General features: G+C 34.9%; 1 protein-coding gene across 1 annotated transcript in view; it reads right to left on the minus strand.

Annotated features, from left to right (window-relative positions):
- Positions 1–1,105: 1,105 nt before the first annotated feature.
- LOC128238758 (protein kinase C-binding protein NELL2-like) overlaps positions 1,106–19,403 on the minus strand; it is a 59,109-nt gene continuing 40,811 nt past the window's right edge. Inside the window, exons 6-13 of the mRNA XM_052954997.1 lie at positions 16,824–16,905; positions 12,924–13,006; positions 11,101–11,229; positions 7,726–7,825; positions 4,510–4,589; positions 3,958–4,069; positions 3,073–3,192; positions 1,106–2,887 (exon numbers count right to left, since the gene is read on the minus strand). Of these exons, the coding sequence (XP_052810957.1) occupies positions 2,640–2,887; positions 3,073–3,192; positions 3,958–4,069; positions 4,510–4,589; positions 7,726–7,825; positions 11,101–11,229; positions 12,924–13,006; positions 16,824–16,905 (954 nt within the window). The 3' untranslated portion in view covers positions 1,106–2,639. The remainder of the gene's footprint in view (positions 2,888–3,072; positions 3,193–3,957; positions 4,070–4,509; positions 4,590–7,725; positions 7,826–11,100; positions 11,230–12,923; positions 13,007–16,823; positions 16,906–19,403) is intronic.

The following is a 19,403-nucleotide window of genomic DNA, read 5'->3' on the forward strand; positions in this document are numbered from 1 at the left end:
GTTATCCTTGTTTCGTTTTGGTATGTGTGTAATGTGTTTCCATTTTACATGAAACAACTGTTTTGTCTGAATATCTTGACCTAACATGCATAGAACTAATATTGTCCCGCCTACTTATTGCCAAGTTTAAAGCTCAAGGATTCCAGTGGCACTAGACTCTTATAACTGAAGGACAACTGTTCGATGATTTGAACTTTTCATTTAGTATACTAAAACTTTCCTGTGTAAATATTTCTAATCATGTCTACAATCTTTTCGTTTAAAACCATTTTATTGAACTGGCATTTGCATTAACATCTGCAGAATCAGATAAAGATATTTATGCAAATTTGCATTAAGATATCAAATTCCTTTGCTGTGGACTGGTGATCTTAGCTTATAAACGATCGCATAAAGAGCAAGAAAAAGCGAAATTTAAACATTATACATAAAGGGTTTGAATCATTCAAAGTCAACACGGCATTAGCTGTATTATTTATAGTTTGAACGCGATGCCTGGTTACAAGACATTCGCTTTTCCTTAGAAATAGTCAGCTTGCTAATCGAGATACTAGAAGTTGGATGTGGCGGACTGTATAATGTCATCTACAGGTAAGCTCCAAACGTTTGTGTTAGTCCAGCTCCTGCATTGTGACACTTCCGTAAAACAGATATATTGAATACTCGTGTTCATTGTGGACATACCACGTGGTTTGTGACGTCACATCAGGTTATTGCAAGAAGTAAAATACTTTTCGCTTCAATCATACAGCGAGTTTCCTTTCCGAAGCGCAATAAACCAAATATGACGTCACAAACCACGTGGTATGGCCAAACAGTGTGTTAGGCCCAACGAATGGAAAATCCTGCTTTTACTGACATGTTTATAAATCGCCGTCTTGTATTTAACACATGTTGATACCTTGTTATGGTACAACAAACTGTAAAATGCTTAATACGGACTCACAAAACAGGAATTAATTAGATAATGAATACCATAAGATGAGATTTATAAGTTTTAAATTCCCGCCATAAGGAAATTAAATTCAAAATAGAGTTTTAACTGTGTAATAACAGTATCATACCACCGAACAACAAAGTCACAAATGTGTAAATGATTTTATTATTTCAAATATTTACAAAATAATACCCGAGGTAGTAGCGAGGTTGGGTCTCAAGTCAACCCACCGAATCTCTAATTAAATAAGGCGATGAACAGATTTCAAGATTGCCACTACAGATGCATGTCTCGTGTGAGCACGTACAGTTTTCTAAGGGAATTGTAACCTTGTAATATATTTAAAAAAATCCATTTTGCAATTTTGTACTATTGTATAACATTATTTGCTACATTTCGATCAGAATTTTATCTTCATTGGCTTCTTAAACATAAAATGTTGTTTATTTTTCAATGTTTAACATATCATTTGCAGGCGGAACCAACGTCATTATGACTTTTCCTCTTATTTGAATAATGTGATTACGTTGTTGATTGTATAGTCTGCCCCTTAATGAAAACCACCCTGGACAAAATTGGGTACATATTTCACACGTCAACGCAGAGAGTGTATCAGAGACAGCGTACGAATGGTGTGCACGTTTCATGCTTAAACAACATAATATATATTGTAATAGCAACAACAACAAACGAACAGCGTGTCGTATGTGTACCGTATATATGAATATTTTAAACACGCATGTGTATGATAAACTGTATTAAGATGACAATACATATTAAAAGTTGTATGAGCTAGAGAGTATATATACAAAAGTGAAACCCAAACCATAATGTTCGATTAAAAGTTTCTTATCTTTTTATATAAGCAAGACATACCCTCCTAAATGACGTTTACACATATATGTATAAATGGTGTAATTATAAGCAATACTTATTAAACAAAGAAACGAGTGTAATAATTTACCTGACAGGAAAATCAACATACGAAATTATATACTACATTACAGACAATGGAACTTATACAAGTAATAGAATAGTAAGCAGTATAGTAAGTCAAGACTTTTATAAATGATGAATTCAGCTAGTAAAAATGTTTCTTATGTGTGGCAATGAAAGTATTTAATTTAAACAAAAAATCATAATGAACGACTTATGAGTGATTGTTTACATGTTTTAAACGCTCGATCACTTTATTTAATACATACTTACAACAACTTGTGCTTGCACATATAATTATGGAACAATTTCATTTTTTATACATAAAAGATACATTGGCAATTGTCAAATTTAAGTCAATATGCTTGTGATGTATATCAGATTGAAAAATACTTATATAAAAAAAATCTTCATTAAAATATTAACAAACAATCTTAGTGTTGCCTCTGTCTTATCAAATATAAACTACTTTTATACGATTGATCGAAACTATTAGATATTATAATTATTCTATATCTTTCAGTTTACATTATGAACTGTTCATATTTTGATAAATCTATAAAATAAATTTATTTTTAACGATTTCATAATAACCAAAACATAACATTTAAACGCGTGCATCACAACACAAGGCGACGGAATTGTTTAGAACAATAATCACATTGACAATGAATGTCAACAATATATACACAACTATTACATCCAATTTAATAATTAGTATCTATTTTGTGCACTAACTAAAGTCGACGATTACAAATGGTGGTGATCATCTCATCCTTAGTTGAATGTTTTTACACAGCCACAAAGTAATCACAGAAACAAACCACGTGACTACCCACGTGATCGGGAACAGCGCCATCTGGCCATTCAGAGTGCTCGCACACGATTGGTTCTCGTGGTGGCTATGTTCAGTCATGCATTTACACTTGTAAGATCCTATTGTGTTCTCACATTTTTGATCAGTATGACAATAATGTCCATTCCTTCCTCCAGTTTCCAAACACTCGTTTATATCTGAAAACAAACGAACAAAAATTATAGACAGAGATCCATTTTTAAACAACAGTAACTAATCTATTGTCATTATTCTTAATAAATGTTTTGGAAATGAAACAGAGGCAAACGACATTCCGACGTTCCAAACGATCTGAGTACTAACGGGTTGAACATAATTTAGGCATTTTTCACAATTTTGGTACCTTCGCAGTAACTTCCGTTTCCCTGGAAACCACGGCGACATTGGCACGTGAATCTTGTAGAAAGATTTATACAGGTTGCATTTGAATGGCAGTTGTGTCCCCTTGAACAGAAATCAGTTCCTGAAAAAAGCAATTCTGTAAGTTATACAAAGAATCTATTTCAGAAACGTTCCAATGAAGACATCTTACTAACCTTTTTAGACAACACGACCATTAGTTGTAAAAGTATGTTATTTTAAAAATAGGCCAATAAATACTGTAGTTGCGACCAAAGGTGAAATAATATAATCTTTGTTGTTTTAATCGAATGTCGTGCCAATGAACAAAAAACAGAACCGTTAAATCAAAATGAAATATATATTATACCTCACATAAATGTGTCCCTTCTTAGTATATATATACTCGATCGGTCCGTATATCACTGTTTATGAAAATCCAGTTTAATGACGTCAGCGGTCCATATATGTTTTTGGCCGGTCCGGACCTCGCCAAAAATGTAATATGGACCGCTGACGTCATACAATTGGTAAGTGCGCTTTGCTATTTTAATAACGGCGAAAAATTGTCGCGAGTGAACATTATTAGCTTTGTTCAATAAAACACATTTAAATAGCTTTAAAAATATTGAATTGTAATGAAAAGTGTTCGGTATAATAAAAGAAATATACCACTTCGGGTCATATGGCATTATAAGGACCGGTCAGTCAGCCCCCGAAGGTGAATGAACCTCGGCTAACGCCTCGGTCCATATACGCCTTCGGTGGCGTTAGCCGAGGTCCATTCACCTTCGGGGGCTGACTGACCGGTCCTTATAATGTCATATGACCCTCAGTGGTGTGTTATATTTCTTAAATGTCGACTACCATAATAGAAGGACATCTTTACCTCTGCAAATTGGACAGCACTGACCCTGCACATGTAAAAGGTCTTCGACGGGGCAATCGAGTCGTGGGCATGACGTCATCGGGTCTTGTCGGTCACACTGCATAACACCATCCTGAAGGCGAGAAGAAACACAATAGATGTTACAATTTATGCAGAATTATATATCGTTAACATCTCATTTGTGCGTGTATATATGTGATGAGGACCATGTGAAAGATAGTTCCTTCGACAAAAGGTAAACGCTGGTCAGTTGTATTAAATTTTGGTATTTGTAGAGATACATACAGGTAGACAGGCAGCCAGACAGGCAGACAGAGAGACGGACGGACGGATGGAAGGACGAACGGACGGACGGACGGACAGACAGACAGACAGACAGACAGACGGATGGATATTTTGAATGATTCCTAAGACCGGGCTAGTGAGATGACATGGTTGCCCTTAACAATTATTGTCAATCATCATCAGCTGTATGTATTTATTTGCTCTGTAAGAATCAACATACATTTATAGCCATGTACCACACATACATGTGGTAAAATGAACACTTACGTCGCAAACACATATATGGCAGGATTTGGGGCTCATGGTCGTCCCGTGTTCATAGAACACTCCTTGGTAACGGCACTTTCCTGGAAATAGAAAAAAGAGATATTGATCTTTATCATTTGATTGATCTTAAAATTAAACTTTTTTTCAACTGGCCGATACACTTTCTGTAAAACCAATATATGTGTTGCCATATTCGCTTAGTTTTTTTTCCTAATGCAATATCAAAGCAACGCTTCTAATCTTTTTAATTACTCTTAGTTAGGGCAAAACTTCACAGTGACAATTCTACATATAGAACGTTCTGTTAATTACTCTCAATCAGGACAATCGGTGGCAATTCTAAAAATAAAACATTCTGTTAAAAAATCGAATAAGGGCAAAACGTGACAGTGACAATTCTATATATAGATTATATCTTCCATGGCCGAGAGTGTAAGATTATAGGTATCTTCCATGGCCGAGAGTGTAAGATTATAAGTATCTTCCTTGGCCGAGAGTGTAAGATTATAAGTATCTTCCATGGCCGAGAGTGTAAGATAAAAGTATCTTCCATGGCCGAGAGTGTAAGATAGGTTCATCCCGACCCGAGCGTAGGGTTGTCCGCAAAACACCCTGCGCGAGGGTCGGGATGAACCTATCTTACAAGAGTGCCTATGGTAGATGCTTTTCCTCCCACCTCAGTTAAACAAAATTAAGTAAAAATGTACTTTTTGCTGGAACTCTTTTGTGCTTAGTTAAAATAATTGCGTATGGATATGCGATAGCACGTGGTTGTCCTGGATATGCGCGCAATGCTCCAGTTAATGTTGATATTCAAATCGGTCTTTTTAAATAGTTCTAAGGAGAATGAAGCATTATTTCTTGAATGGTGCTTGAAAAATGTTTTATGGTGACATTTGAAGCGAGAAATAGTTAATTAGCGTTCTAAATATTACCATAAGACAAGATTTCTTTGATGCTTCTGACGACAGTCTTCAACAAGGGAGGTAATTACAATGTGGTGACCATTAAAAAAGAGTTCGATACGGGCATTTTATCTTCGCCCGTGGGCAAGATAAGAATATCTAGCATGGTTAAATTATTGGATCTACTTATCTGAGGTGGGAGAAAGAACATTCTATTATTTAATCTCAATTAGGGGTAAACGTCACAGTGACAACTCCTAAAATAGAACATTATGTTAATTCCTTCTAATCATGGTAAAACAGAATGCAATGCAATTAAGATGTTTTCTACCGTCACAGTGAAAATTCTAAAAATAGAACATTATGTTAATTCCTACTAATCATGGTAAAACAGAATGCAGCACAATTAACAAATTAAGTAATTAAGTGTTTTTTTACTAACTTCACTTTAAACTTAAAATATCAAAATACAAATGAAATATAATAACACATTTACGGACTTAATCAAATATGATAACACTACTGCTTCCACATGTGAATATAAAATCCTGTAATCTTCGATTTACTCCTTCTGGTGTAATGTCAATAATGATGTGCAGAAAATATGTCTTTCTGCCAGAGCATATTAGTTCGTATGTAGTGGCTTATAAGTCAACAATTGTATAATATTCAAAAACAAGAGATGATTCTTTATTTCCATTGACAAACTGTCTGATATTTACCAGCAGAAAATCTCAATTGTGTTTTTCTTCTGAGTCATAACCAGTGATTCATCTGTCATGTTTTATTGTTTTGCTGTAGATATGAACGAGAAATATAGATTGATGAATAAATGTTATGACTTCGAGACAAAATTGAATTGGACAAAACATTTCTCCTGCAAAACATCCACATATAGATATATTGTCGATGAGTCATTATTTGTAAGTTCCCTTTTTGTGAAGGAGAATTAAAACTCGGACTGAAGATTGCGTTAGGGCATATGGAATGAGTCTTGATATGATAATGTTCTTTTAGCACGTCCATGCGTTCTTTTTAACATTAACTGTATGTGAAAAAAACGTGTTTGTAACACACACGAATGCATTTGAACACAGCCATATTATTCATATTTATGCAGAAATAGCAAACGCGTACAATTCGAAACATGATAACACCCTTATTACATCTTAGGCCATGCCAAATTAAGTTTTTTGTTTATCATCACCTGGCTAGTAGGTTTAAAGCTACACTTTCACTGATTTAACGGTTTGACAACTTTTTTATTTGTTGGCTACTTGGAACGAGCCAATTTTTGCGAAAAATCCATGGAAATCAGTAATATAAGAATGCTGACAAAAAATTAGATTGCAGATTTGTATATTTAAGTAAAAAAAATTGATGTTTTATACATTTTTTTTTCAAACCGTTAGTTACGGTTAAGCCATAAAACATTAATTTTCGAATGGAATACTACGATCTGATTTTTGTCAGCAATCTTATATCATTGGTTTGAAGATATTTACGCAAAAAAATATTTTGTTTCCAAGACACAAAATAAAAAAGTTGTCAAAATGGTATATCTGTGAGGGTGCAGCTTTAAGGCTGCCCAAACCAAAAATAAAATAATTAAGCAATGGATCTGCTTATATAAACAATATAATCAACAAAAACGTTAGGAAATAATTTGATTACCATAAAAACAGCATGCGCCAGAATTGTAAAAACCTGCAAGTCAATAATTTTATTTTGATGTTTTAAATTGACGGCGCCAATTGTACATCTTAAAATAAGTTCGGAGTATGTGTTTTATATCAACTATCGTACACGCTAACATGTTGGTAACATTGGTTGACGTGTGTAATTTCTAAAAAAGCTTTATATACTATTACAAAAGTCAGTTAAAACGCATAATAATGTAATTATGAAAGTGTTTATTGATTGTGTGTGTGTGTATTTTGTATTTGTGTAATGAGACGATGAGCTGTTTATTCTAAAGTCAAATTTAAACTTCATGTTCTGTTCTTCCTTTATTGTGTTATTGTATTTGCTTGACGTTTGTTTGTTTTTTTCTGCCTGGTTGGGAGGTTTTAAAACTGGAACATGGCATTAAACATACAAGCAATTTGGCATTCCCTAAGTAACAAAGATGAAAGTTCTTGGAAGAAAAACAATGCAGCTTTATAAAAGACGACTACATATTTAAATATAGAATAAGCAAGAAGTTTGACGTTTAACAAGACATTCAAAAAAGTGTACAATGTTTTGAAGGACGCGGATAGTTTTGATGACTTTATATAAGAACGAACAAAACACATATCGTCGGACGTACGTTTCATTGGACATGAGGGACAGCAATCGCCATCATTTATCACTGGGTTCGCACATTCTGGCACTGGGCACGGCTGAGATCGACACTCCAGGGTGCTCCCCTGTAAAATAAAACAACAATAATATATTTAAGAAGAGAAATTCTTTGGGAGTACTGACTACATCCAAAGTATTAAAAACAACAGTCTTGGGTCGAGAGTGTTCAATGACGGTCATAGTCAAAACCACACAGCTGTTACTTCCCATTGCCATACAGTAATCACTGCCACCACGCATGTCACGTGATGATGAACAAACTCTATACAGCGGTTACTTCCCTTTGCTGGACAGTAATCACTGCCACCGATGACGATCAAAATCACGTGACGTCATTCAAAAACTATTTGTTTCTTTCATGTGAAACTATAAAACAAATGTTCGAAAACAACGTTAATTTTATGATCTTTTAATACAAGAGTGCATTAAGACGTAAACAAAATAGTTTTATTAAAGGAACTAATATAGCTGAAATCCAGCTATTTTTGTATATGGTGGCAGACGACTTTTTCTCCCACCTCAGATAAGTACATTGTAGATCCAATAATTCAACCATGCTATAAATTCTTATCTTGCCCACGGGCGAAGATTAAATGCCCGTATGGAACTCCTTTTTAATGGTCGCCACATTGTAATTACCCCGTTATAGTTGAAGACTTTCGTCTGTAGCATTGCCTTGTGACAATATTTAGAACGCTAATTAATTATTTCTCGCTTCAAATGTTACCATAAAACAGTTTTCACGCACCTTTCAAGAAATCATGCTTCACTTTCCTTAGAACTATTTAAAGACCGATTTGACTATTAACATAATCTTAATCACTGCGCGCGTATCCATGACAACCACAAATTATAACATATCCATACGCAATTATTTTCACTGAGCACAAAAGAGTTCCAGCAAAAAAATACATTTTTACTTAATTTTAAACTGAGGTGGGAGAAAAAGCATCTATCATAGCCGCTCGTGTAAGATAGGTTCATCCCAACCCTAGCGCAAGGTGTTTTGCGGAAACTCGGTAAACTTCGTTTCCGCAAAACACCCTACGCTCGCGTCGGAATGAACCTATCTTACACTCTCGGCCATGGAAGATACTTATAATCTGCTGGTCAAGGGAGGTCACTGCGTAATAAGAGTTTGCTAAACACTGGTAAAGGCCATCAAGACGTATTCAATGATTCGAAAGAACACGAAGGTACAAAACTACACTGGGTAAAAGCTTATGAGAAATTGAATCCATATCTTAAATATGCATTGTTGCGGTATTGTGAATATTAAGTGTCCAGCATCAGAGATAAGGATAGCTTTACAGCAAAGGTATTATGGTACATTTAACGGTACATTTGGACATTCTTATGATCATTTTTGCTATCATAAACATTTTAAATTAATATAAAAATCCGTTTGTTTAACTTTTAAGTGAAAGATGAAATATGCTCTTACAAGATAATATTCCCATCTGAAAAACGAAACGACGCTTTCATTTATTTTAATATTTCATAGAAACAAACGGGTATCGATGGCAGCTTTTTTACCTCCGTCAGCACATTTAGAACATTTACAATACATAACGCAACCACCGACCCCCCAAGTGCTTCTCTTGGTTAGTTTGCTGCACACAACAGTTCATGTTTGGTCTGCTAGAATGATTAGCGAGCTCTTTTCCAAAAATACCCCACCCCGCCACTCACAGTTTACATTAGTTTTCTTTGAACTTGGCCCAGACTACACTTGATTGTGCCACTATTAGTCTAAGAAATGAGATAACAGCCAGAAAAAAGACAATTGTTACTACCATTTCTAGAACCCATACATTCTGCGTTTTTCCTAGAATATTTTAAAATGAGATAAATAAAATATATCAAATTGAAGTACCTTTTCGTATAATCACTTGAAAACTATTGTATTAGGATATGAAGAAAAGTTATATTCTGTAAAATGTATGAATTGTGAAGTTTATTCAGCATTCACTGTATTTTGGCTTGATGTAATTAATTTATATATATATTTGTGCATAGATAGTTTTCTACCTAAATGTAGCTCGCTCAAATACCACTGAAACACTAAAGACAGGAAATATCAAATATTATTCATAATGTAAAAGGGTAGTAAATGTGTTATGGTTGTTTCAAATCCCTTTTTTATTGCGGAAACATCAATATCTAATAATGTGAAATCTTGCAGGAAATCTTAATAATGCCGATAACCATGTTTTAAGCAATTGCGTACAATTCATTGCTTTTTAATTATTACTTTCATACAATATTTCACTTGAATAACTCTTCTTCAGATTATTGAGAAATGATGTTGATTTTCAACATAGTTCATTAGATAATGCACTTTTAAAGAGAGTAAAACATACAGTCGAATTCCTCGTTGGCTCAAACTAGATGTAAAGGATCAAATCTTTATACTGAAGGTAGACAATCCCGCTTGGCTCGAGTTTTCTGAGGCTCGAGGGTTTTTTCCGGTCCCTGGGAGTTCGAGCCAACAAGGTTCGACGGTATATCATTTTGAATCGCGCTATGCTGTTATGAGATAAAATATATCAAGATGATCCGAATAGTTGGACAATCTGGCAATACAAGGTTGTGTTCCCCAGTTTTCCAAGAAAATATTAGTCATGATATGACGTTTTTAACAGTTTGTATAGTACAAGGATGGTTGTTTACTCTTATAATAAAAAAGGTTAAATGAACAGCTGGCTAACATGGTGCGTTTTGTCGAAGAATTATGTATACGGTTATTCGTTTTAAAAGTGAACGCGTCATGCATGCCTGGTATCAGTAATGCATGCCTGGTATCAGTAATGCATGCCTGGTATCAGTAATGCATGCCTGGTATCAGTAATGCATGCCTGGTATCAGTAATGCATGCCTGGTATCAGTAATGCATGCCTGGTATCAGTAATGCATGCCTGGTATCAGTAATGCATGCCTGGTATCACGAGTGGCAAAAAAGTAGTTGGCTACTTTAGAATTAAATGCATGTTTAGAAGAAACAAAAAAATAGAATAAGAGCATACTTTCTAAGCCAAAAAGTATCTATTTAAAGCATACAACTTAAATCAAAACAAGTATGCACGCCGAATGGGTTTTACCCGAAGGCGAGGGTAAAAATTAGCGTAGAACTTTGGGTAAATATGTTGCAAAAGAAATGCAAGAAACTGGTCATGTTGATAAAAATGATTCGCTTTTGCAATGCTACATGTCTGGTATCAACACATTTGTAACATTTTAACTGCCTTCGTGTAAGACCTATTTGTCCACATACTGTTCATATTTAAAGGTTTAGTTTTATATATAAAACAGACACTTGTTTGCTATTGCATTCACTTACATTGCAGGCACATATCCTACACTGGTCCATTTGGAAGAGGGTGTGGGGAACGAGCTGCTTTAGCTGCTCACAGGACTTGAGACACTCGCACCGCTCTAGCCCAGCGTCCTCCTCTGCTTGCTGCACGGACTGTAAAGGTGGTAATCGTGACATTAAACACATCTAGGGTAGGGTAGCGCTCAAACGCGCAATCTGTTGCAAATAATACACTGATGTTTCAAAGATGAGTAGTAAAGCTGTGCAAATAAATCATCATGGATGTCTCACTATTTTCTTCTTACCAAAATGTCTAGCAATAAACATGACAACCAATACAAAGTCAAATGACAACCAATACAATGTCAAATGACAACCAATACAATGTCAAATGACAACCAATACATGTCAAATGACAACCAATACAATGTCAAATGACAACCAATACAATGTCAAATGACAACCAATACAAAGTCAAATGACAACCAATACAATGTCAAATGACAACCAATACAATGTCAAATGACAACCAATACAATGTCAAATGACAATCAATACAATGTCAAATGACAACCAATACAAAGTCAAATGACAACCAATACAATGTCAAATGACAACCAATACAATGTCAAATGACAACCAATACAATGTCAAATGACAATCAATACAATGTCAAATGACAACCAATACAAAGTCATGACAACCAATACAAAGTCAAATGACAACCAATACAATGTCAAATGACAACCAATACAATGTCATTTGACAACCAATACAATGTCAAATGACAACCAATACAATGTCATGACAACCAAAACAGTCAAATGACAACCAATACAATGTCAAATGACAACCAATACAATGTCAAATGACAACCAATACAATGTCATGACAACCAAAACAGTCAAATGACAACCAATGCAATGTCAAATGACAACCAATACAATGTCAAATGACAACCAATACAATGTCATGACAACCAAAACAGTCAAATGACAACCAATACAATGTCATGACAACCAAAACAGTCAAATGACAACCAATACAATGTCATGACAACCAAAACAGTCAAATGACAACCAATACAATGTCATGACAACCAAAACAGTCAAATGACAACCAATGCAATGTCAAATGACAACCAATACAATGTCAAATGACAACCAATACAATGTCATGACAACCAAAATAGTCAAATGACAACCAATACAATGTCATGACAACCAAAACAGTCAAATGCAACCAATACAATGTCATTTGACAACCAAAACAGTCAAATGACAACCAACACAATATCAAATGACATTAAGCCCAAATTACATAAATACCTTAATACAGTTAGTTAGTTACAATAAATTATATTATATATAATAATGCAAATGTACTCTGACTATATGTTAACAATCTGTGGCCTTTACAGAGTGGATGATTGGAACTAGATTGTTTACAGAGTTCAAATTTTAGTATATTCAAAGGTTGAAAAAGACATTGACATTCTTTATAATACCTTCGTATCGTGAAAACAATTGAATTTGATACAAGGTATAAATTTCAATGCTAGATAGAGGTGAATGTGCAATGTTTTATAGGCAACTTTACTACTTTGACCATTCCTAGTCCAAGTACATTTGCTGTACACTGCCTTATAATTCTATAAAAAGTAATAAAAAGTCTATTAAAAACAGATCGTGACTAATCTGCAAAACAAACTACATAAAAAGCTAGCGAAGAAAAAACAACTGATTTATAAAAATGTGCACCTGTTGACTTGTCCCTCTCATAAAACAATTCGTGTGAGATACGATAATTTGCCTTGTGGTTTTTTGTTTAAAATAACGATTACTTACGGTTATGTTGTATTTCTGGAATCTGTTATACAAGAGGTTCATTTTGTTCTGGAAAGATTGGAATTCTGCACACATTGGGCATTCTGAAACAAACAAACTTGTTAGATCAGTTACATTAGGTAAAGTTACACTCTAATTCAACATCAATACATATAAATGTATAACAAACCTAAATTTCGAGTGATAAACCTTTAATTACTTACTAAATAATGCATTTATGGAAAATATCAATTTCTGATAACAAGATTGTAACCGTGTATTTCACTGCTGAAAATGCAAAAATATTAAATGAATGGTGAATGCTATAAGATTTACTGTGGTCTACAATAGTCTCATAAGGTAGAAAAATCGTGTTTTATGCACATTTTTTTCAAATTAAAGTCGGTATTCTATTGTTTTCGACATGTATTCATCCTTTTTGGAATATTAAAAAAAAATAATTGTGGTAAATCTGATTTGGTGGTAAGAGTGCATCTTTGAATTTAGCTCAACTGTTAATATTCTAAGAGGATATAGGAGTAACTATCGATCGATACATTTCTTCTGTAGAATCTATTATCAGTATTTGTTTACAGCGGCCAAGACATTGTACCGCTGGCGGGATGCAAACATCCTTGTTTATGCAGTTGAGGATTATTTGTTTTAGCAATTTACAAAACCTACAATACAAGAGGGCCAAAACGACCCTATATCGCTCACACGATTCAAATGACTCGTCAACTATATAGTGGCTGTGTGTTGGTAAACGACCACTACCTGGTATCCAGGGTCTTGGCCTAAAAATACTTCTGGTTCGGGTTACCCGCCCTTATCTACGAAATAGGCGCCGACCCTATTGTATTTAAAGTCCGTTGGTTAAAACAGTAAACAGAAAATATGTGTGTTAAAACTTGTAGTTTGTAAATCTTTATACTGATGAATACTGACAATCTGATTACTTTAATGCCATAAGCCAATGATGATAATAACGTTCTTACATCGAGCCCCTCAAGAAAAGCTGACCACCCTACCTACCTGGTTTTTGACAAAATGCAACCTTAACCACACATTTTTTAAACCCTATGCATTCATACAAGAATGCTTCTGACCTTCAGCAAAGGCTTATCAGCTAGTAAATCACAGACTTCTGTTAGTCTTCCATTAATGTTACCCTTAGCTAAGAGCCTAGCCATCATTTTTTTGATCACTGATCATATCTGGAGTTTTGAAGGGTCAAGTTAATTTCTGTAAATGCAGTTTTTTCCAAAATACACAGTCACTGTTTTCTCTCTACATAAAACATTTTTTATTTTACAATTTAACCGGACACCCAGTCGTAAAGTTGTTCAGAACTTTTGATTAAATATTACTTCTGAGAATTTGCTTAACTCTTTATAACTCATTTATTTTTTTATTATATATTGCAAAGAATGTATGCAATATGCAATAACAAAACCGTGTTTCCATAGGAAACGGAAACCCCCATATGCCGCATTTGCATGAAACCAAGGGCCATTATTTTGTCCATTCTCCTTAAATGTGTATTATAAGTATGAGATCCATGACGTTATAACATCAAGTAACTTCCTGAAAAGATCTCATGGGTGTAGGACTATACATTTTTAATAATGGCGATACAAGTTCAGCAAGTTCAAAAACGCCATTTCTGCTTATTCAATGGCGATAACTCTGGATATACTTTGTGCAGCGGCAAACAAAACCGCAGGTGTACAACTTCATCAACTGAACAATATTCTTCCATGTTTCATAACTATAGGTGAAATAAATTTGCAGTTTTTATCGACAAAGGTTCAAAAACACAAATTGCTTATTCATGGGACATAACTCTAGTTTTACTGAGTGCAGCGGGAAACAAAACCACAGTTGCACATCCAAACATCCCTACGTGAAACCCTACGTGAACAACTTCATCACTCCATTAACTTTCCCGTTAGGTTTCATGACTCTAGGTTATAGAGTTTTGGAGCTGTGTGCGACATAAATCCAGAAATGCCAATTGTTGCTAATTCAAGGGCCATAACTTTGGATATACGATAAAAGCGGCAAACAAAATCGCAGATGCACAACTTCATCATCCCATTAACATTCTCCTAAGAATTCATAATTCTATGAAATGTAGTTTTGCAGTTATGAGCGACTCATTTACAGAATTGCTAATTCTTGCTAATCAAAGGGCAATAGCTATAGTTTGACTAAGTGCAGCGGGAAACGAAACCCCAGGTGCAAAACTTTATCACCCCATAAACATGCCCTGTAGGGAATGTCTCTAGCTAATATAGTTTTGGAGTTTTCAGCGACACAGGTTCGCATATTGATTACAGACGGATACAAGGATTCACGGACGGATTTCACGGACGGAATCAAGGACTATCGCACGGACTCACTGACTCACGCACGGACGGCCAAGAGGAAATCTATTGGCACCGACCCCCCCCCCCCCCCCACCCCTGTATTTTATGGGGGCACAAAATGAATTATTGAAACATTTATGTTTTGGTCCTATATACCTGGCTCAAATTTCTCGAAACTTCTTTAATACCTTATATAAGAATTAAGCTAAGCTCACTTTTTTGGTTTTTCAATAATTTGCGTAATATTTACTTCTTTCAACGTTTTTAGACTGTATATAGGAATTATATTAATGATAATCACAATTAAAAAAAAATCATGTATACAAATTCAATTCAAGAATGTGTGTGGGATATATGAAATAAGCTACTCAAGCCTGTTAAGCTTAAGAATTTTCGAGAAATTGGGGCCAGCTTTAGCACTTTGGAAGGCTCTTAAATAGAAACAGAATACGAGTTCAGGGTGGTGCATATTCATATAACAGAACAGATACATTTATCTTCGAATTTAAAATGATAACCGGAGTAAAATCAACAGGTAGTTGAAAATCATTTAAACATTCAGCTATGAACGTAGTTGTTCCGGAATATTGCCATTCGGTAATAAAGATAGCAATCCGAAGTGCTTTTTTCGTCAGTTTATTTTATTCTAGTATGTACAAACACCATGCATTGGATCGCTAGCTAACTCTACACAATTCCTAGTCTTTTTCCCATAAAAAAGATCTAATGTGCAATAAATATGACTTATTTCTGTAGTTTATTGTCGGTAAATGAATGCGGTAGGGCTGCACACTTATTGTTCACAGAACTATCGAGACATTAATATCTGTACTTGAACATGTCTGTACCATCGTCTAACCACATAGGTGTTCAAACTTCAAGAACATTGTAAGAGGCACGTACAACATTTTTCAAAAATGATTCGGCGCTCTTGCCAGGTTATGGAACACTTGAGATATTGGTTTAATAAAAACAAATCTGTGTATGTGAAGTAATGAGGAACATATACTAGTTATCTACTATCTAATTTAGATCAAGCTCGATACTGTTTGAATTATTACATCGGTCAAGGTATACACTATACAACTGATCAGTGTTGTCCAATATTTGAGGGAATTTAATCTGCCAGCTTTCACAATTGAGAAAATCACTGCATGACTTCTTGTCCTCACTGATACGAATATATATTAACAATGTTTCAATAGTTACAAATAGGGCATGGACAAGTGGACAGTCCGGCTCCGGGTACCCGCTCCTCAATTTTCCGTGCGAGCCCGAATACCACTGTAGACTCTTACATAAACACTAAAACAAAAATTGTAAGCCTTATCCTGTTAGAAGAAACTTAAGATGTATCGAGAAATAAGGGACCAGGCTAATGACGAGATAATGTCAATTTCGCTTTATATATACATGTTAGTAAGAATGTATATGTAAAGATAAATTAAACCAATTAAATTGTGTTCAGATATATTTGAGTATAAATAGGATTGTCCTGTAATCATTCAGATGTTTAGAGAATAATTTCACCATGCGGTACAGAACTGACCTATGGTTTCCTGTTGAGGTGGACATGGATCCTGCTGGAGACCGTCTTTGTAGGCCACCAGGCGTAACTCCTGCAGCGCCACCTACAGGGAAGAAAAACGTAAATTAACATTTTTACTTTAAAAAAAAGTTTACCTGAATGTGGGTTTAATAAATCTCCTAAAATGGATTTTGATGCCACCAGGTGTGACTCCTGTAGCACCAAATAAAGGCAAACAAAAATTTCTAGTTTTTAAAATTCTTCGAAACATCGGTTTCCTCGAGGTTTCAGCTCGGACCACGGCGTCCTCGAGGGATCGCAGTTTTACTGTACTCATTTCCAACATGAACTTAAATATCTGCAAATGTTCACCGAAATAGAACATAGAATTAACTAAAGATGTAAGCGATTCACATAAGAGTTATTTAAAGTTTAATTTGACATAAAGATAATAAAGTATGATGGCATGTAACCGGAAGTCTGATGGTATGTAACACGAAGTCTGATGGTATGTAACCGGAATTCTGATGGTATGTAACCGGGAACACTTGGTACGGATGAGCTAAACACGTAATATCAAGTGGATTATTTTAAGACTTAAAACAGCCAAGTACGATTAATTTATTTAAATAATTGAGGCTTCCGCTCTTATCGAAATTCCAACAAAATAGTTTGGTTTCTATTTATTGAAAATGACGTAATCTTTGCTCTACGAAAAGCATATGTAATAATATATAAACAAAAACTCTGTAAATCGATGAAGATCAAGACGATTATGTTGAAATTAACCAGGTAATCGCCGGAAGTAAATAGTTAAAGGTAAATCGAAGAATTGGCAATGTCTACGAATGTTTTAGCACATTTTCATGATCTGGGGCAAATTTCTGCTTCACGAGTGTGTTTTCTGTCTCTCTGTTTGCAGAAAGTGAACAGAATAGCGAACAATGCCTATTTCCATTTTAATGTTTATAAGCACGATTTTAAGTTATATTAAATGACCTGAAGTAAAAAAAATATGATTAAGATTGAGCTGAGTGAGCGTTGCGAACGAGCCCTTTTTAATCATAAAGATATTACTTCAGGTCATCTTACTGGTTTAGAATACGGTCTCATTGGTTGACACGTTACTAACGCAAAATCTGGCGCAAGGATTGTGTATCGGATGAAATCTGGCGCAAGGATTGTGTATCGGATGAAATCTGGCGCAAGGATTGTGTATCGGATGAAATCTGGCGCAAGGATTGTGTATCGGATGAAATCTGGCGCAAGGATTGTGTATCGGAAGAGTTGTAGAAGCGGTGGACCTTAAAACACCCGCGAAAGTTGAAATGTTTAATGATTAAGTCCAGCACTTAATAATTGCATACCTGCAGTTTCATTAGCTGAAAATGTAGGTTTTATTCTTAATATAATTGAAACCCTTAGTTTCAGGAGACACTCTTTGACTGGGTTTATATATAGAGAGCTGCAATTCACATTCCTTCAAACACAGGCAATTGATGTGGGAAGTACTCTGGGTCATGAAAACAAATTTACTATACATATCGGACATGTTTGACATAAATCTGTTATCAATAAACATTTTTCAAAGTGAAGCATTCTTACTTTACAGTCGGATGTTTCTGAGTGACTCCACTTGTTGTCACTACCATAGGGCACTTGAAGCCAATTAAAACATTCGAGATAATTAACTTACATGAAAACTCCATTTACCTTTTGACTGGGTTTGTAATCGAAAGCGTAAATTAGCTTGAAATATCTCGAAACGTTAAAAGAACAGTTCAAATATCAATCAAAGGGTGAAGGGATGACTTGTTCAAGAGGTTGAAGGTTTGTACTTATTAAAATGAAACGAGCAAACCTTTTAAAAAGAAGCAGAAAATAGTGAATCTAATACAATATTAGAAATGTCTGTCAAACAGTATGCTCCCTGAACGCCGCTTTGTCAGGAGCATGTGGTATGTTTCAAGAAACGACCTACTTCAAACATCGTCGAAATCAATGCATTACCAAGTTTGATGTAAAAGGGATCACAACAACCACCCCTTACATACTGACCTCAAAATAAATAGGTTTTATAAACTAGTTTTGATCAATAGTCCTACTAAGTCTGAGGACCAAGTGTCTTGGATATATTATGGGAAACCCGTTGTTGTCCAAACCATTCAAGGCCGCTATTGTTGATAAAATGATAGAATAGGGGTCATCTACTATCTCGAGTTATTGTATGAACTGCTTTCAAAAAATAAAACAAACACTGTGACCTTGAGCGTTAACCTGCAGACCCCCAAAAAAACAATAGGCGTCATGTGCTGGCAAGGGCGAACAACGTTTATCTTTAACTTTTAACCAACTAGTTCAGGGAATGTAAGCGAGCCTTTGGCTAACATATTTCCAGGGCGAGTTTGATAAAATTGTGTATTATATGATGACTTGTGTCATATTCTTTAAATCACATACAAATTACAACGAAAACACTATACTTTTGACGAAATCTGCTTTCTTTTAAATTTGTTATAAGTTCATGACGTAATTTTCTGTTTAAAATGAAATACCGAACGTCTTAAAAATGTTTTTCACGAAATCGGGACAAAACATCAC

The sequence above is a fragment of the Mya arenaria genome, chromosome 6 (assembly GCF_026914265.1).
Source record: "Mya arenaria isolate MELC-2E11 chromosome 6, ASM2691426v1".
In the NCBI taxonomy this organism is placed as follows: Eukaryota; Metazoa; Mollusca; class Bivalvia; order Myida; family Myidae; genus Mya; species Mya arenaria.